We start from the raw sequence: 21,683 nt of genomic DNA, 5'->3' as shown, positions 1-21,683 counted from the left end.
TATCAGATCGAGTGTTTTTCCGTTTCGTTAAGTTTGGTAAAGATTATGCTTTTAATTATTTTAAATTATTGTTATATAGACCTATATATACATATATATAGGTAAATATTTATATTGATATATCGATAAATAGAAAAAACACGTTGGTTTTTTTGTACAGACTTCTTTATTACAAGTGAAGGTGTTTGACATAAATAAATTAGGTAACATTAATAATTATAGAGTATGGGGCGACTTTCGATTACCGCAGCACGAATTTCCTTCTGATTTTTTTTTACAGTTAGATAGGGGTCTCAATAGAACATGTTTTAAATATTAGGGCGAGGAAACAACTTTAAGTCATAAAAAAAAATATTTTCTTTTTCGGACTTAACCCTACTTTTTTGTATTGCATTTTTTGAGCCTAAAACAAGTTTTTTTTAATTGATAGCACGGCGTACTAATAGCTAGGTATGTATGTATGCAACCCCCCTGCTTGGGGTCACTATAGGATTTGGGGTGGGTGCGAGTTTGGGTATATGCAAAGTACTTTTCCATTTGAGCACTAAAATAAAAGAAATTACCAAGAAAAAAAAAAACAGGTATGGCAACACTGAACAAAAAACAGGGAAGAAATGTCAAAATCAACCATTTTTGAGTGTTTTGTATGGAAAAAAGTGAACTTTAAAAATTAATTAAAAATAGAAATAAATGTTTCCTCGCTCTAAAATTGCTATAGTTATTATTTATTTGCACATATCTATCGAATAAAAAAAACCGCGAGTCGAAATTCGTGCTGCGGTAATGGAAAGTTGAGCCTAACCAGTTAATGTGAGGATAATGAAAACAAAAAGATAACGAAAAACCAATCTAACAAAAGTATCTTGGTCACACCAAGTTAAATACAAAATACTTCTACAACGCCAACGAATATTTTTGTTTGCATAAGAAAATACACACAAGCAAAGACACTTGCATCCAAACGAAAAAAAGTAATATTTACCCTTTTCTCCTTTATCGATCAAGTTTGTTTCTATTGTACGAAAAGAAGAAAAACACAAGCAATACATCTACTGTTGCGTGAGTTTCACTGAACTGGAATTGGAAATTGGATTGGAATAATTATTGGTTGTTGATGTTTTTTTTGTTGCGTGGATTGTGTATGAGTGTGTGAAGATGAGATGATGAATAAGTTCTACAATAGTTCCACAATTTATGTTAAGGGCTCTTAATAAAATACAAGTTGTTATAAGTTCATATTTACATACATACTCATACATATATGTATGTATTATATGTGCTCATTCCATTAAATCCTGCTCTTTTAAAGTCCAACATTTTCGATGTGAGTGAACAAATGTGCAAAACTATTGTTGCAATTCTAGTCGCATGTTAATTCTAAAGTTCATCAGAGTTTTCCAAAATATTTCTTCTGACCAATATTTTTGCTTTAAAGAATCTGTAGCTCAATTTTTGTAAATACTTATAGTTATACATAAAACACAACCCCATTGGTTTTCGAAATCGTCCCCAAAAATACATTGTGAACATATGCCTTCTAGTTATACTCATTGCAAAAACAGTGTCATTAATACAAAATATGTATTAAAGCCAACTTTTTTGTTCTTATACATACGTAATAATACAAAATTTATTTTTGATTAAATCATATTTTTGTCTAATCTTAGATTCAAGATATTACAATCGAAGAAGTCGATAACAAGGAGACAAAATCTGCTAAGGATGCTCTTTTGCTTTGGTGTCAAATGAAAACTGCCGGTTATCATAATGTTAATGTACGCAACTTCACAACTTCGTGGCGTGATGGGCTTGCTTTTAATGCAATCATTCACAAACATCGCCCGGATCTTGTTCAATTTGAAAAACTCTCAAAATCTAACGCAATCCATAATTTAAACAATGCATTTAATGTAGCTGAAGACAAACTTGGCTTGGCAAAATTGCTAGACGCTGAAGATGTCTTTGTTGAACATCCAGACGAGAAGTCAATCATTACTTACGTTGTAACATATTACCATTATTTCAGCAAACTTAAGCAGGAAACAGTTCAAGGCAAACGCATTGGCAAGGTAGTTGGAATTGCGATGGAAAATGATAAGATGATAAGTGACTACGAAGGTTTCACAACTGATCTTTTAAAATGGATTGAGTCAACTATAAAATCTTTAAGCGGACGTGAGTTTGAAAATTCGCTAATTGGAGTCCAAGGTCAGCTGTCGCAATTCTCAAACTACCGTACAGTGGAGAAACCACCTAAGTTTGTTGAGAAGGGTAACTTAGAGGTTTTGTTGTTCACACTTCAGTCAAAGATGAGAGCTAACAACCAGAAGCCTTACACTCCCAAGGAAGGTAAGATGATTTCCGACATTAACAAGGCTTGGGAACATTTGGAAAAGGCTGAGCACGAACGTGAACTGGCTCTACGTGAAGAGCTGATTAGACAAGAAAAATTGGAGCAGCTAGCAGCGCGATTTGATCGCAAAGCCTCTATGCGTGAAACATGGCTGTCAGAAAATCAAAGGTTGGTAAGCCAGGATAACTTTGGTTTTGATTTGGCAGCAGTAGAAGCAGCGGCTAAAAAACACGAGGCTATTGAGACGGATATATTTGCTTATGAAGAGCGTGTTCAAGCTGTTGTTGCAGTTTGTGATGAACTTGAAGCTGAGAAGTACCACGACATTAAGCGTATCCTACTGAGAAAGGAGAATGTTATGCGATTATGGAACTACTTACTGGAGTTGCTACGAGCTCGTCGCATGCGTTTGGAAATATCTTTGCAGCTACAACAAAATTTCCAAGAAATGCTCTACATTTTAGACAATATGGAGGAAATCAAACAACTATTGCTTACTGATGACTACGGCAAACATTTGATGGGTGTAGAAGATCTTTTGCAGAAGCATTCTTTGGTAGAAGCAGACATTAACGTGTTGGGTGAACGTGTAAAGGTGGTTGTGCAAAATTCACAAAAATTCCTCAGTGATGATCCTGATTCATACAAACCATGTGATCCTGAGATTATTGTAAGTCGTGTACAACAGCTTGAGGACGCTTATGCAGAATTAGTGCGCTTAGCTGTAGAGAGACGCAGTCGTTTAGAAGAGAGTCGAAAATTATGGCAATTTTATTGGGATACTGCAGATGAAGAGAATTGGATTAAAGAAAAGGAACAAATTGTTAGTGCCGATGAGGTGGGTCATGACTTGACTACAGTTAATCTTCTTTTAAGCAAACACAAGGCATTGGAATCAGAAATAACGTCACACGACAACCAGTTGCAAAGTGTGGCCAAGGTTGGAGCTGAGCTCATAACCGAAGGCCACTTTGGAGCCGATCGTATCAAGGATCGTTTAAAGGAGATACTTTCTAAATGGGATCATCTTCTCGATCTTACGAAATACCGACGGCAGAGACTAGAAGATGCGGTTGAATACTTTCAACTATTTGCTGATGCTGATGATATCGACAACTGCATGTTGGATACATTACGGCTTGTTTCTAGCGAGGATGTCGGTCGTGATGAGGCAAACGTGCAATCATTATTAAAGAAACACAAAATCGTTGCTGATGAGCTGGCTAACTATGAAGAAGCAATACAAGCTTTACACAAAAATGCTGACAAGCTGAGCCTTAGTTCGCCAGAAAAGGAAAAAGTTGATGAGCGCACTAAAGCAATTGACTCTAGATTTTCAGAGTTATCAGAATTGGCAAAACTCAGGAAACAGCGTCTATTGGATGCCCTTAGCTTGTACAAACTTATGTCTGAGGCTGACGGAGTTGAACAGTGGATAAACGAAAAAACTAAAATGTTGGACACTATGACACCAGGCAAAGATATCGAAGATGTTGAAATCATGAAGCATCGCTATGATGGTTTCGATAAGGAAATGAACGCAAATGCTTCAAGAGTTGCCGTTGTCAATCAGTTAGCAAGGCAATTGTTACACGTTGAACATCCAAACTCAAATGAAATACTTGATCGGCAGAATCATCTCAACCAAGAATGGTCCAGCTTAAGAGAGAAAGCTGAGGCAAAAAGAGATGATCTTAAATCGGCACATGGAGTACAAACGTTTTACATTGAATGCCGTGAAACAATATCATGGATTGAGGATAAACAAAGAATTCTTACGGAAACAGATTCGTTGGAAATGGATTTGACTGGAGTAATGACTTTGCAACGTCGTCTAAGTGGAATGGAGCGTGACTTAGCTGCCATCCAGGCCAAGCTTACTAGTTTAAGTAAAGAGGCTGATGATATTGAAGCTGAACACCCAGAGGAAGCCAAAATAATACGCGAACGCATTGCACAGATCCAACTCATATGGGAACAACTAACACAGATGCTAAAAGACCGAGACTCTAAATTGGAAGAAGCCGGGGATTTGCATCGTTTCTTGCGTGATCTAGATCATTTCCAGACTTGGTTGACAAAAACCCAAACAGACGTTGCCTCTGAAGATACCCCTGCATCCCTCCCTGAAGCAGAAAAACTTCTCAACCAACATCAATCCATCCGAGAAGAAATTGATAATTATACGGAAGACTACAAAAACATGATGGAGTATGGAGAACGACTAACATCCGAACCAGGTACAACAGAGGATCCACAATACATGTTCTTAAGAGAGCGTTTGAATGCCTTGAAAGAAGGATGGGAGGAACTCCATCAAATGTGGGAAAATCGCCAAGTACTACTGTCACAAAGCTTAGATCAACAGTTGTTCAATAGAGATGCCCGACAAACTGAAGTATTGCTTAGCCAGCAGGAGCATTTCTTAAGTAAGGATGATACACCAGTAAATTTGGAACAAGCTGAAAACCAACTTAAGCGCCATGAAGCGTTCCTTACCACAATGGATGCAAATGATGATAAAATTAACACTCTTATTCAAGTCGCAGACACCCTTGTGGACAAAGAACACTTTGATTCTGATAAAATTCACAAAAGGGCTGAATTAATTGGCGAAAGGCGTGACGGTAATCGGGTGCGGGCCATCGAACAACATGAAAAGCTCCGCAATCAAGTTAAACTCCATGAATTTCTTCAGGATTTGGAGGAACTTAATGAATGGGTGCAAGAAAAGTACGTTACATCTCAAGATGAGACATACCGCAGTGCAAAAACCATTCATTCTAAGTGGACTCGTCATCAAGCATTCGAAGCTGAAATTGCAGCTAACAAGGAACGTCTTTTTGACGCTGAAAAAGCTGCTAAAGAATTGATGGAAGAGAAACCCGAATTCAAGGAAGTTATTTCACCAAAACTTAAAGAGCTTTCTAAGCAGTTTGAAGATCTTGAGACACACACTAAAGAAAAAGGGGCGATGTTGTTTGATGCGAATCGTGAGGTTCTCGTTCAGCAAACATGTGATGATATTGATTCATACATTACTGATTTAGAAAAACAAATAGTTAATGCTGATACTGGTAATGATTTGACTTCAGTAAACATTCTCATGCAAAAACAACAAGTAATTCAGACCCAAATGGCTGTAAAAGCCCGACAGGTTGAGGAGATAGATAAACAAACTGAATACCTTCAAAAGACTGTTCCAGACGAGAAATTTGAACCGATTATTCACAAGAAGACCGCTGTATTAGAGAGATTTGAACGGATTAAGGCACCGTTAGTTGAACGTCAGATCCAATTGGAAAAGAAAAAGGAAGCCTTCCAATTTTGTCGTGATGTAGAAGACGAGAAACTTTGGATTCATGAAAAATTACCTGTTGCAAATTCAATGAACTATGGCAATTCTCTGTTCAATGTTCATGTCCTTAAGAAAAAGAACCAATCTTTAGCAACTGAAATTGATAATCATGAGCCAAGGATAATGGCTATTTGCACTAATGGACGAAAACTAATCGACGAGGGACACGAAGATGCAGAGAAATTCGAAAATCTTATTAAGGAGCTAACTCAGAATTGGCAAGAGCTAAAAGATTCCATTGACAACCGTCGGAAGCAATTGGATCAGTCTGAGCATGTCCAACAATATTTCTTCGATGCTCAGGAGGCTGAATCGTGGATGAGTGAACAAGAGCTATATATGATGGTCGAAGATCGTGGAAAGGATGAGATTAGCGCTCAGAATCTTATGAAAAAGCATGAGAATCTTGAACAATCAGTAGAAGATTACGCTAATACGATTCGTCAATTGGGAGAAGTTGCCCGTCAATTGACAGCCGACGATATTCCATTTGGAGATAGTGTAGCTGTGAAGCAATCGCAATTAGATAAACTCTATGCTGGACTTAAAGACCTCGCTGGTGAGAGACGTGCAAGATTAAACGAAGCTCTTCAGCTGTTCATGTTGAATCGTGAAGTTGATGATTTGGAACAATGGATTACTGATCGTGAAGTTGTAGCTGGATCTTCTGAACTTGGTCAGGATTATGATCATGTAACGCTTTTGTCCGAACGTTTTAGGGAGTTTGCTCGGGACACCGAATCTGTAGGAGGAGAGCGTGTTGCTAAAGCCAATGGTATCGCTGATGACCTCATAAAGGCGGGCCATTCTGATGCTGCTACAATTGCGGAATGGAAAGATAGTCTAAACGAATCATGGCAGGATCTTTTAGAACTAATTGAAACACGGACACAAATGTTGGCCGCTTCGAGGGAGTTGCATAAGTTCTTCCACGATTGCAAAGATGTTCTAAGTCGAATTGTTGAGAAACAACATGGGGTATCTGATGAACTTGGACGTGATGCTGGATCTGTATCAGCTCTACAACGCAAACATCACAATTTCATGCAAGACCTCATGACACTTTACACCCAAGTACAGCAAATTCAAGAAGAATCTGCCAAACTTCAAGATTCATATGCTGGCGACAAGGCTAAAGAAATTACAAACCGCGAACAAGAAGTACTGCAGGCTTGGTCGAATCTTCAAGCTATGTGCGATGCCAGAAAAATGAAATTAGCAGATACTGGCGATCTGTTCCGGTTCTTCAATATGATCAGAATTCTCATGATTTGGATGGAAGATGTTGTAAGACAAATGAACACATCAGAAAAACCACGAGATGTGTCTGGCGTTGAACTTTTAATGAATAACCACCAAAGTCTGAAAGCAGAAATAGATACGAGAGAAGATAATTTTTCGGCTTGCTTATCTCTGGGTAAAGAGCTGCTGTCGAGAAGTCATTATGCATCGGCTGATATCAAAGATCGTTTATTGCAATTGACTAATAGCCGAAATGCTTTGCTTAACCGATGGGAAGAACGGTGGGAGAATCTGCAATTGAGTAAGTAAACGAAATATTATTTGTAAAACAGTTTTTTGAAATTTTAAAAGTTATAATTAGATATAAGTGCGAAATTAGCCAATATTACCATTTTTAGAAGTTTATTTTAAATATGAAGTTATTCAGGGAACAATAACAATAAAAGGAGAAAAACATTTGCAAACATTTTTTAATGCGTGAGATTCTGAAAGGGGGCAGTTGCCCCATGGTTCAACTCTCCGAACGCACATGCTATTAAGTTATTAGTCTGTAGAAACACATGCATTTCAATTTATTAGATGCTTTAAATCTCTTTTTAGAATAAGGTTTATTTGTTTTAATCAATAGCCAAAGGATTGCGTTGTTTAAATGGTTCATTATATATTATTAAGTGTAATTTTACCTTATCTCCTCTCTTTTTTTCATAAGCCAACGATTTCTATTGGATTCGTATGAGGAGGGAGAATTGTAAAAATTAAAAATCTTGACCGGTGTCAACTCTTTCGCCCCATCTCCCTCCTCATACGAATCCAATCGAAATCGTTGGCTTATGAAAAAAAGAGAGGATATAATAGAAAGAAACTGAATAAAACAACAACAATTACTTGTGTGTGCTTAGAAAAATGCTGATCGGTTCAGTATAGTTCGATAGAACGAAAAAACCTGTAATTCGCTTACAACTTTCATGTGGGTGCGGTGGCGTAGTGCGTAGTGCACTAGCTCCTCACACGCTAGATCGCTTGTTCAAGCCCAGCTCGGGCAAAAATTTCTTCAAAAATTAAATTGAACAAAAAGCGATTAAGCACCACTAAAGGAGTCTGATGATCGGGTTGGCCCCCGTGAAATAGCTATAACTCCAGCCTATGAACTTGGTGGTAGCACACACAAGTTGTTGTTGTTTCATTCTTATATTCAATTTAGTTTATAGTTTACAACAGATTAGATCCAAGTAGAATTTAAAAAATTAAAGGGACAGTTTTTTTTGTTTTTTAAAAAAGTATACAAATAGAAAATAAATAACGAGGGGAAATATACCCTCTGTAGTAAGACTTTTTTTTCTTGTCCTAATCTTAAGTACACATACACACAGACATCCCTCTAAAAAGCATGGTTTTAGATTCTAATGACCATGAAACGTCGAGAAAATGACAAATTTTTAATTTGACAAATCGGACCCATTGCAATGTCTTCCTATGGGAAGTTTAAAATTACTGCAATTACGAACAAAGGAAGGTTGGGGAAAAAAATGTCTACATTTTTTAAAATTACGTAAATATAGAATCCCTTGATGTCCCATTAATCAAAAATTAAAGGAGTTTCGTTACACTACTCAAAGAATATTTGTTATTATTTTTCTATACATATAGTTAATTTAATTTTAATTTTTAATTTTTTTTTTCAACATCATAATAACAACGACTTAATAATAAGTAAACGCAGAAGGTTTAAAAACAGTGGAGAATATAACTTAAATAATGTGTCTACTTACTTATTTGAAGCGGAATGTATGTATGTACATATTTATGAATTGTACTTTATTAGAACATGCCTGTGCACATTTTTAGATTTAATAAATTGAAAGTTAGACTTTCCCGAAATTGTATTTGTTATTTGTTAAATATATTTATCATATTTAGATGACGTCTGCACCAATATAATTTGTATTTTTAACACAATAAAGAAACGCACAAAATGCGATTTTGATAAAAGGAATTTTCAATATCATTTAGATTTCTTTTGCTAAAAAAATTGACTTCAGTATTTCAAAAATTCTACTTGGATATATTTTGTATTAAGAACATCATTGACAAAACCTTTTAAAGTCTGAATATATCAAAATATATATAAAAAGGCTACTTTGAATTGTGCTAGGCTACTTTATTCATTATAGAATAAATCATGTGTTTGAAATTAAAATACATTTCTTACTTAATTTAGTATTGGAAGTATACCAATTTGCTCGAGATGCTGCGGTTGCTGAGGCATGGTTGATTGCACAAGAACCATATTTGTTGTCAGCAGAGTTGGGCCATACAATTGACGAAGTCGAAAATTTAATTAAAAAACATGAAGCATTTGAAAAGTCAGCGGCTGCACAGGAAGAACGTTTCAGTGCACTTGAGCGATTAACAACGGTAAGGTGAAATTAAATCTTATAAACATAGTATGTTATTTATAATTATTTCCATAGTTTGAACTCAAAGAAATGAAACGACGACAAGAATTGGCCGAAGAAGCTGAACGACTACGCTTACGCGAGGAATTAGCAGCTAAGGCTGCAGCTGAAGCAGCTGAACAAGCTAAAAGAGAAGCCGAAAATCAAGATTCCTTAGATGCAGCTTCACCCGATCAAGATAACGGTAAGTGTTTTCTTATATATTTTTTTTTAATTTTCTTTTAAAAATAATCAAATAAATCTAACAATGTTAACAACATTAAAACTTGTGGTCGTCCCAAAATTCTAATAATGCTATAACATCACAAAACGAAATTAATTTTGTTTAATTTATCATTGAAACTAATTTCCCTATATATATTTAATTAATACGCATGCCTTGATTTTAAATACATTCAAAATCTAGTAATTTTGAGATCGTCGCCTACATTGGAAAAAGAAGCTCCCACCACCACCCAATCAGGTAAAATGATGAATCTTCTGTAAACTACTATACGCACAATCTTTATTCTGTTCTGTTTCGCAATTGACAAAAAAATCTTTAGCTTAAAACGCATGCATAAATGCACCTCTGTTTATAACTGCATGCCATCTTATATATGTATATATTATTTTGTGCATTTTCTTTTTTCAGTTCCTTTGAAAAACAATTTATACACAAAATAAACTTTTTGTCGCCTCTTTGCATAGGAAATTATTTTGAATTTTTGTATAGTATAATGTAATTACTCTGGGAAAATTAAATTTGAATCCTTTCCTTATACATCCAAACTTACTTATACATATCCAATTTTTCTTTAAACTGTCAAAGAAAAGCTTATATTAAAATGGAAACAATTGAAAACTTTAAAAATGTTAAAATTTAAATTATATTCACTCTTTTGTAATGCACTGTGTAAACAAAAAACCATGTTTAGTCATATCTTAACGTTTTACTGAAAGTCGCATTGCTTTAACTATGGGGACATTAAATTGCTAACTTTAGTTTTAGAGTAAAGCAAGTTTAATAACTTGTAATATGTTATATTAGATAAGATTATGTTTGTGATGATGGTCATCTATTGTTTAAATGATAATTAGGGATGTTTGACAGGCTTACACATGTGTAATCCAGATAGCAAATTCTTTGTTTTTCTTCTAATCATCGTATTTATATATTATTATTTTTTTTTAATTGGAGATACATAGAAATGTAAGAGATACAAAATTTATAAAAATTAAATACGTTAAAACAAAATATTTAATGAAATATTTTTTGTCATTTGCACTAAAGTTAGGAATGCAGAATATTATATCAACGCTTAAAACAGAAACTCAATTAATTTTCCACTTTGTATTATACAAGTTCGAGTGCCATATAAGCCGCACAAATGCCCTAGGATGTATGGGAGCTCGGCAGTTCAGGGTTCTAGTAAGTAAGGAAAAAGTTAACTTAATTTGTTTTAGATAAAGCTAGTGTTATACAAAATGATGTGTTAGTTTTAAAAATGTAGCTGTTGATAAATTAAAGCTATAGTTGCATAAGTTTTTTAAACTCTTTTCAAAGTCCACAACCAAAAAAAACTAAAAGTACATATATACAAACAGATTATATCACTTAAGCAGCTGTTATTTCGGCATACAAGTTTTTCGGCAAGACAAATAATGTTAGCTTTGTTTTACAATTAACCGAAAAACATATCTTCACTCCAGTATTTAAGTCGCTTAACCAACACATTCCCTTTTAAATGTTATGAATGTCTGCCTAGATATCAGCGCTATAATATTAATACTTACTATTGGTCTGCCACATTGGCCATCATAAGGTAATTATATCGTATATTAGCTTTTTGGAATTTTTGTTTAGTACAAAGGATCTAAAATTTTCCTCATTTCAAACTCATAGTTCACTAATGTTTATTGCTTTATTGAATATAAATTACCTGAACTTTGTATTACAATAAAAAACTATATAATATTATATAATAATTGATCAACAAATTGGTTTGCGGATTGAATTAATTTGTTCAAATCGTTTGTAAATTCTGGCGGGGACTTTCTTTTATTCTAACGAAAAGAAATTGGTCGGGTTCGGAGATCAATCAGTCAGCTATAGGTTTGAGTTGTTATGATTGCATAGGAAAAAACCGTTGATACACAAACCATTTTTAGTCAAAAACAGATATTAAATTAACCCAACATTTTCGGAATACTCAGCCAATTTGAGAAACATATGGTTAGTTGTATAAGTTCACAGATTACTCTTGTCTTTCTGCTACGCGTTCATTTATTGATTGTTCAACTTTTGTTTTCGTTGCTCCAATTGGAAAACGAAATATTTGAAATGCATATTAGTATTATTTAAAATCACACTACTTCTGAAACTGAAGATTCCAAAAAGACATGTACAAAAATAATTGATTTTAGATAACAAATTTGGCGTGTTTTGTGTGTATCCAAAAACAATTAGTTTAATGTTTTTTTTTCTTTCATAGATTGTTGGTTTCTTTTTTTTTCTGTCCAGTGTTTTTACCTTTGTGTTGACAAACAATGTTACCTCTCCAATTGTGGTCAATCAGAAAAATAATGGGATGTCTCAGGTAGCAGATAGCCAACCGAAGGCTTGCATTAAATTTTCTTTTGTCGACGAAAATAGCCCTCTTCCTAATTAACATACCGTTTCAAAAAAAAATTATCTAATACACGTACCATTTATTTCGATAAACTAGTTTACTGGTATTTTAAATTTTAAAATAAGGTTTTGCTTTCGTTATGAACATTCTTGTAATGAAACTAATCCCAGACGATTAACCGCGCTAATGTATTGTTCCCTGGGCTGGACAATTGTTACCTACACAATTTTATAAACATGATAACTCTTTTGTATGTGTAGTTAAAAAATTACTTCTTTTTTTTTACATTAAAAAATAAAACAGAAAAAAACACGTTGATTTTTAATGAAATTTTTTCTTCAAAAGGTTATCTTGCTTTATTTTATAAAATCTTCTTTTTGTAACTACATATATGGTCCATGCACACAAAAGAAACAAAATCTTTATTCCATATTTAAACGCCTTAATGTGCTTCGTACCATGCAAAATTACATTATTTGATTAAAAAATCATGCTTTATATACATTTCTTTTTTTTATTTTAGATTTAAAAATAACTACATTGATCGAAACAAAAAAGTATTGAATAATAATAAAACAATTATGCAAATCTTAAATGTCATTTTCTACAAACAATACTGTTTTTGTTTAGGCTACTTAAATACTAGGATGGCTATATGACCTAAAATATTTTTCGTTGAGTTAATTCATTGACCAATTTGTGTAATTATTGTGATTAGTGGGAATATAGTTTTCCGTCGGCTTTTTTGGTTACAAAGTTAATGTAACTTAATTGTTTCATTGCAAAAACTACAACGACCAAACTACTACAACGACTACAACGGATAACTATATTTCCACTAAAACAATGAAATATTTTTCGCCAGAACAAAATTAGAAACAAGATTTCTAACTACATACAAAAAAAGACTTTTATATATTTAAATTTAAAATCATGGCTCTAAAGGAGAGTTTATCAAAAATCTATTATCTTCGGATCAAAACTTAGAGTAAGGAAAAAGTGTAATTTAATGTTTCCGGGATAAAATTCAAAATATGATAGCCTTTTAAGATTCTTGGTTTCCAGATTATGGTTAGCTATGCCGTTTTCACTCTTTCTAATTATAATTTCCCACAATTGGTTAAGTTGTTTACTTTTGCTTTTAAATAATTTAGTTATTAAAATTCTTAATTATAAACTAATAAAGCCTTCTAAAAATTGCTTGTGGTGTCGGTGAAAAAATATGATGTGGTTCGGGATTTATATTATTTGAACTTAGCTATCGGTCAAAGAGCTCCATTACCAGAAATTGATGACATTTTCACCATGTACTTTTGGATAGTGAAGAGGCATAAGCAAAATATAAAACAATCGTGCTTAATGAATAACTCAAATAAATAAAATAGTAATTGAAAACAAACTTAATGTGTTCCTTTTATTAATTTTACAAAGAATAGAACATTTGTTTTTTGAAATACTCAGTTGCTAAAGTAATTTTTGAAAAATTTTAATCACACTAAAATCTTCCGGCAAAAAAAGTATTTTTTTTATTTTTTTCAAAACTATATTTAGTCGCAGGTTATAGCTATCAATAAAATCCATAAGAAAAATGAATGTTTACCTTTTTGAACATTTCAGCTTTATTTTCCGAAGAACATAAATGCAATATGATAAATGCTATTGCCAAATAATTTATTTTCCAAAAAGAAAATTTATTTCGTAAATACATTTAAAGAATTTTAATGATAAAATTTAAACTGATTGCGTACATAAAATTATACTGATGAAAACAACAGCAATAGGGGAGGTAGGACGGAGATCGTAATACCCCGAATTTAATGACGTTAATTTACTGATTGCTATAAACTCACTCCCATCAGTAAAACATTTCAGATTCCAGCTGTTCCAATTTTCAATGATGGATTTTACTGATAGCTATAACCTGCCCTTAGTGTTTAGCATTCGGTTAAAAGAATTTAAATATTCTAATTTTTTTTATTTTCTTAGATTCTTTTTATTTTAAATGTACATATTGCCTTTTTCGGCTTACAGAAACAAGAAACGAACTAAAGAAAATAAAAGACTTGCATTCGAACCGAATTTAAATGTTGTTTCAACAAAAAGAATACATACGTTCATGCTTGGAACAAAAAGTGAACACAATTAATTGCCTAAGCTAAGCCGCTTCACCAAAAAGACAGTTGAAAATGTTCGAATTACAATTCAGTGAGTGATAATCGTCGCGACGTTTATTTTATTGTTTTAAAATTATAAATCATATGTTTTGTGTGTTAATTAAATAATAATCGAATCCATTTGTTTATATTATATCTATTTGTCCAATAAGAAAACGTACTTAACAAGAAAATGTCGATGTTTAACCAACACACGAAATGTATGCCTATTTTTGTTTAAAACAAAGATTATCACTAAAATCATTGTCACCTTAGGAGTAAAGGTCAAGATATTATTTTAACGCGTTTTTCTTGAAGATTTTTGGTGTCGAAAACAGCGTACTCTATGAATTCGTTATTAAAAGCGCCATCTGCGTACTACCAGTAGACTTTTTGACCGATTTGTTTCATGTACAATTTTATCACAACGGTTCACATCAACAAAAGTCTTATGGATGTCGGTATTAACCAAAATGTTTTGGAAAGAAATACAAAATTAATTTAACTAAAATCAATAAAATCGTTTAAACAGAAACTCATTCGGAAACCAAACCACGCATTAAACGTCATAGCCTCAATGGAACTATACGTATTGGGAGCCGTTCACGTTCGAAAAGTCCATTTAGGAGTTTTCGATGGAAGCGTAGTTCCTCAAAACTGGGTTCAGATGATGATGAAGGTATTTTTTATTTAAGAAAACAAATTTGAATAAACATATAGTTAAATAATAATAATATTTTAATCTGAATTTGAGCAACTAATTTGAGAAGCAGTCGATCCATACCCGTACTCAAATTATCTATGTTTTGGTAACAAATGAAGATTTGTACATAGTAAAATCAAAAACTCTTTGAATATAACTCAGTCAAAAAAAACTCAATATGATACTTTATTTGATATTGATATTAAACTCAGGTTTTAATGCGCAAAACAGAAAATAATAAATTCAGAAAATTATTTGCCTCCTTTTTCAAGATTTAAAAAGTAAAACACTTTTTCAATAACTTTAAAAAAAATGTTTTTTTTTTTTTAAATTCACAGGCACTCAAGGGGTTATTAGTACCCTTTATATGTTTATATTTAAACACAGTGCGAGCGTTAGGAAAATAGAGAAGGATTTAATAGGAAATACCGGTGCACATTCGTCTTAAAGTTCTGAACATCAAAATGGGAGGGAAAAATAGAGTTGGCCAAAGCATTCCACATCCACACTCTCGATGTGCGATTTAAGAAAGAATCTCTATACTTGACAGTACGCCCGAAATTGAGCTCAAGGGTAAACTGATGAGCATTCCTAAAAGTGCGAGTATTACGGCTGAATTGTTTAAGGTGTGGAATGCAACTGGCTAATTCGACAGAACATTGTTTGTAAAAATATCTATAAAACAACGAAAGGCATGAAACATTGCGGCGGTGTTCTAGCGATGTAAATGTTTCGATTATAGTTCTGTCGTCTATCACTTTAAAGCCCTTTTTTTGAATTCTATCCAAAAGATTTGCGAATTATATTCAAGCTTTGGAAGTTGAAGTTCCACATCCGAAGGACAAGGATGTGTATCTAGAAACGAATATGAAAAGCTGAGGGTACTGTCGTCGGCGAAACAGTTTAATGGATTAGAAGTGACAGACAAAAGATCGTTTATGTATATAAGAAAGAGAGTCGGAGACAAAATGGAGCCCTGGGGGACACCAGCATTTATTTTATAATTTTTAGACTTGAAACCATCTAATACAACTTGAATTGAACGGTTAGAAAGGTAATTTCTAATCCAACCAAGAAGAGATTCATCAATACCAAAAGCACGCATTTTCGATAAGAGAGCTTGGTGCCAAACTCTATCAAATGCTTTTGAAATATCAAGTGCAATAATCTTACTTTCTCCAAAACGATGTAAAGATTTGTTCGGTGAGATGAACCATGAGATTACCAGTGGACCTATTGCTACGAAGGCCATACTGTCGGTCATTAAGACGCTTCCGTTCAAGATATTTCTTAAGCTGAAAATTAATCAGCGTTTCCATGATCTTAAAAAGAAGGGACGTAAGTGCAATTGGACGATAGTTTGAGGGGGAGGAGGATTCGCCTTTTTTAGGGACAGGCTGGACAAATGCACTTTTCCATCCACTCGGGAAGAGACCTATAGAATAGGACAGATGGAAAAGCTTACGCAGTGGTTTTGCCAGCTTTGAAGAACACCTCTTCAGAACAATAGGGGGAATACTATCCGGGCCAGCGGATTTGTGTATGTCAAGGTCTTTCAGTACTCTTGCGACTGCACGAGTGAGAAAGAAGAGTCGTCCCATAAAATCATTTATGCTCTCAAGAACAGGAGGACTCATGTCACTATCCGGTAGCGTCGAATTAACAGCAAAATGTGGTGCAAGCAAATTGGCTTTATCAATCGAACTTATATAGGGAGTGTCATTGTGGACGAGCATTGGAACCGAGGATGACGTGGTGTATCGTACGTTTTTTACAAATGACCAGAAATTTGTACTACCTTTGGGACATTGTAGTATTTTTTGCCTTAATTTCTGATCATGCAAATATTTGGTTCGTCGAATATGACAGTTACAGGTCTTTGTAGCTTGTTTAAACTTATTCCGGTTTTCTCAGTCGGGGTTGCTTTAAAACAACGGAAACTTACATCTCTGATCCTAATAACCTCTTTACAGCTCGAATCAAACCATGAGTTCTCTTTGGGTTTGATAGATTTCACCCTGTTCGCGATAAAACTTCTCATTCCACAAAGAATTAAATTTGTTACCATATCTGCGCTGGAATCCACGTCATTATGTAGGAAGCATAGTGACCCATCAGTTACAGTTCCTGAAGAATTCATTGAGACCGTCCCAGTTGGCTTTCTCATATTGCCAAACGGTTCTCATAGGTGTTTTTTCTTTAACTGTTTTTTTTTTTAACATGAGAATTTTGCAGATAAGATACAATGATCTGATGTGCCTAGAGGCGGTAATACACTGATTGTGTATTTATTAGGGTCAGAGGTAAAAAACAAGTCTAGGGTGCGGATTGACCTTTCGAGTTGGCTCATCGACAAGCTGAGTTAATTGATTTAACTCAGCAAAGATCTCAACATACTTTCCTTCCGGTGTTGACTGGCCAGAATAACGAAGCCAAGAAGAATTGTGTACATTTAAATCGCCCGCCATGACGATTTCAGTGTGAGGATATTGGATAACAATTCTTTGAATGGAGTCAGACAGAGCATCAAATTCTTTAAAAGTTGAATTTCTGACGAGATTTGGACTTCGATATAAAAAACATGCGTGAATGATGTGCTTATTTACCGTTAATTTTAACCACATGAAATTGAAGTTTGTGTTGGAGCACAAACCATATTGTGGCTGGAGTTGGTACGCAACATCATTTCTTATATACACGGCAAATCCATGATGAGGAAAAAATAATGGCACTAAGTTATACCTATTTAGATTAAATTCCGAATGATCTGAATCTTCACGTATTTGAGTTTCACTCAATGCCAAAACAGCTGGCCTGTTTGATGCAGTGTGGACACATGTGGCATAGAAGTTCTTTCTTAAACCACGAATGTTGCTAAAATCCACCCTGAATTCACAAAACATTCTAATGTTCAAAACTAATTAAACACAATTCGGACAATTACCTATAGTATATGTTTTATCTAGAATCCAATTTGAACTTTTCAGTTATGGATTTCCACTTGTGTCATGCCTTAGTGAAAATCTGCATACTGATCCGCCCCTGGTTAACTAGATATCATATATACTAATCTATCCTAAAACACATCAACTCAATCGATGTATACACTGTATAGCTATAAAAGAACCGTACGCAATGTCTACATCGATTGAGATAGTATGACTGTGAGGGATGGAGGGAAGGGAGAGAAGGGATTACCCATTGCACTGTGTTATCATTATAACTTTTGCCATTTCGTTGATTGCTTATGATTTTTTGTTGTAACACTAGTTTTAGATTTTGATTTTTTTGTTGCTTGGCTTTGGACACTGCACTTGAAAGAAATTGTTGACACGGCTCGGGATTTATTTATTATTTGATTTAAATTAATAATTGAAGAAAACACATATGACTGGACTGTCAATTTTATATTGATTGGGTTATTATTATATGTATATGTTTTTTTTATGAAAACAGACAACAAACATGAATTGAAATAGTATAGGAATTGTCAAATGTGTTACTTAGCAGAAAACAAAATTATAGAAATTAAATTAGGCTTCGCCATTTTATTACTCAAAAATCTTAATCGTTATTAAAAATAAATAATAGTGAACATTTATCTCGGAAGTGACAATTTAGATGTAGCTATGATTTTGTAAATCATTCAAAAATTTCGCTATTGTAATTCTTTGGAGCCTATAAACAAATTAAAGGTCTAATTATTTACCGGAAAGTGAAAATAGACAAACGTTTTTTTAAATTAATATAATCTTTGAAATGAACATTATTTTAATACAAATTAAGTAGTACAATTTATTTTTCATATACCATCATCTTACTACAGTCACACATAAATTATTATCCTTAATAATCCCTTGGAGTTTAAAAGCAAACAAGCTTAAAACTTAGTATGTATCGAAAAGTAAAGTTAGTTAAAAGTTTGGTTTTGGTTCTCTTAAAGTTACGTTAATTTTATTATAAATGTAAACAGAAAACAAAGATTCTATTAAAATAAATATAAAGGGGAAAGCAATCATTGTACTACCTGAGTCAAAACTGCTTACTAGCAAATATAAAATTCGTGATAGGGCTGAATAAATGGTTTGTGAGTACCAAATTTTTCGTTTTTTTTTTTTAATTTGCCGAAACTTCTAAATCTACAAAACATTTTTTTTTAACTTTCAATCTTTTACACATCTCAATATTGTCCGCTAAATAAAATTGATTTGAGCACGAAATTTCTGATGGTTCTTGAGATTAGCCGACGAGAAGGTTGCATTTTAATCCTGTCTGCTGGATGATATTTTTACGAATACCTAAGAAACAGTTACCAAATACGTTCGCAGTGGAAAATATCTTGTACTTTTGCATTTCGAACAGATTTCGTGATACAGTTTTTCTGGATTCGTTAAAGTTTCATGGAATTCTTGATAAAAAAAATAAAAATAAATTGGGTGGCGCAACAGTCTGTTGAGAACTAGGGCCTGGTGACTTACAACTCTCAACCATTCCTGTGTGCGAGTAATATTGTCAGGAATGGAGGACTAAGTAAAATTAACATTTTATTGGTGCTGAATTACTTGCCTTCTAAATTCTACTGATTATCTTTAATCTGCCATTTGCCGTAATTAACCTTTTTACCAACAAATCGATGTGCACTTACTGAATTAAATTGTTTGTGCCCTTGTATATGAAAACCATATTATTCTTACGATGGTTGCAAATCTAATATTCGGAATTATAATATTTTAAAAGTAAACGTAAATTAAACACGTACAATGTTTTAGCCAAATTCGCTCGAGTTGTGTGGGATATGGAACCGTCTTGTTGAAACCACTTGTTCTCCAACGGTTACGGTACATCTATACGTTCAAGGAACTCAAGATTAGCCGAGAACATCGCCGCGGTCAGTGAAAGTGTACATCAGAGCCCAAAGCAATCTATTCCTCGCCGTGCATGATTACTCAGCCTTTCGCAAACTTCAACCTGGCGAATTTTGAGTCAGGACTTGGGCCTTCATCCGTACAAGATCCAACCCACCCGGGAACTCAAAGTTCATGACCATAGACAATGGCGTTTGTTTGCTGCATTGGTTTCGAATCGTTTGGAAGAGGGCCCTAATTTTGTCCGAAAAATCATCTGTAGTGACGAGGCGCATTTTTGGATAATTGGATGCCGTATATGGGACGACACCAACCCACGCGAGGTACGCCAGGGTTGTAATGCATTCTCAAGGACTTACGGTTTGGTGTGTATTTTGGGCCGGCCGGCGGCGGCGTAATTGGTCCGTACTTTTTTGAAAACGAAGTTAGTGAGGCGGTCACTGTCAACAGCGAGCGCTACATAACGATGATCAATTGAACCATATGGAACTAGAAGTCTAGCAGGTTGGCGCTACATGCCACACAGCAAACACCACGATTGCATGAACGATTTGAGGGTAAGGTTATCTCTCGCAGGGGTGATGTGAATTGGTCACCAATGTCATGCAATTTGACTCCATTAGACTTTTTCCTGTGGGGGTTTTTTGAAGTCGCAAATAAACATCAATCGACTGATGCCCTAAAGGTGAACATAACACTGGGCATCGCTCAAATTTAGCCGGATCTATGCGGAAGAACCATTGAAAATTGGTCCACTCGGACCCTTGCTACCGTAAGAAGCCGAGGATGCCATTTGAATGATGTCATAATCCACACTTAATGGCATACATGCGCCTTTCAAATAAAAAATAAATTTTGTTAATACCTCACACACAGCTTGTTTTATTCAATTTCAACATCTACCCGCCCTTATTGAAAAACCCTTATATGGCTTCTAAAGAAATAGTTGTGAAAGCCACAAGCGTCAACTGATACCGGCTGATGAGCGAGATGTTGATGATGAGCGGCAGCTCGAATTGTCTTCACCTCGCACACTGTACACTGTAGTTGTAAAAACGGTTAGTTAAATATGACATACATAAGTAACAGTTAACACAATTTTTTGTTGGTCAAAATAGAAGCAACTTTTTATTGATATTTATCTTTTTCTTGTTAATCGAAAAAACTAGTCCGTTAGCTACAATCAATTGCTTATATAAAAGGTGTTGGCAAAAAAAACGCAGTTGAATCTATATATTAGATGATTCAGTTCAGTGGCAAGCTAATCAGGGAAGTCGTTGCGTAGTTTCAAAACGATTATCATTAACGATATCGTCAATAATTTAATTCACGCAACTTTATCACTATCGTCTTGTCTATCGTTTTCAGTATAAAATAACTGAAAAGTCAAAATGAACACAACGAAAGATAATGCTTGTTTGATGACTTAAAAATGTTACTAAACATGGTTTTTGTCCATGGGAAATTGTGAAAATTTGCAACAATTGGATGAGCATCCTTCCTTATTTAGTGCGTTGGACTGTCATGCCAGAGGTCTTGGGTTCGATAGCTGCTTATGCCATATAAAGTGTTTACGGGTACTGCCTCTTGCGAGGAATTGATCTCCAAGAGTAATTCTTCTCATGAAAAGTACTTTCTCAAATTAGCCGTTCGGATTCGGCTTAAAACTGTAGGTCCCCTCCAACTCTGACAACAGTAATCGCACACAGGAATGGTTGAGAGTTGTAAGTCACTGGGCCCTAGTTCTCAGCGGACTCTTGTGCCACCTAATTTATTATCCTTCCTTGGCCATTGAGTATAACCCCAATTATGTTCAAGGGAAGAAAACAAAGATTCCATTTTCTCCACAGGGGACATAACTTGGCTTCAAAAATATTTGTTGCTATTTGTACACTATTTTAGATAATTTGCTTCGTGCAAGAGTATTGGTACCCTCCGCCA

General features: G+C 34.3%; 1 protein-coding gene across 6 annotated transcripts in view; it reads left to right on the top strand.

The window, feature by feature from the left end:
* The window catches only part of LOC129946136 (spectrin beta chain), a 42,143-nt gene that overhangs the window by 15,069 nt on the left and 5,391 nt on the right, over window positions 1-21,683 (top strand). For 2 of the 6 annotated variants that reach the window (XM_056056190.1, XM_056056189.1), the window contains exons 3-7: window positions 1,668-7,254; window positions 9,172-9,368; window positions 9,425-9,593; window positions 9,816-9,872; window positions 14,707-14,853. In XM_056056190.1, the coding sequence (XP_055912165.1) occupies window positions 1,668-7,254; window positions 9,172-9,368; window positions 9,425-9,593; window positions 9,816-9,872; window positions 14,707-14,853 (6,157 nt within the window). Of the gene's footprint in view, window positions 1-1,667; window positions 7,255-9,171; window positions 9,369-9,424; window positions 9,594-9,815; window positions 9,873-10,754; window positions 10,844-14,706; window positions 14,854-21,683 lie in introns of those variants that run through there. The other 4 variants (XM_056056194.1, XM_056056191.1, XM_056056192.1 and 1 more) reach the window with 4 other exon arrangements.

The sequence above is a fragment of the Eupeodes corollae genome, chromosome 2 (genome assembly GCF_945859685.1).
Source record: "Eupeodes corollae chromosome 2, idEupCoro1.1, whole genome shotgun sequence".
Classification (NCBI taxonomy): domain Eukaryota; kingdom Metazoa; phylum Arthropoda; class Insecta; order Diptera; family Syrphidae; genus Eupeodes; species Eupeodes corollae.
This window is presented reverse-complemented; position numbering and strand designations above follow the sequence as displayed.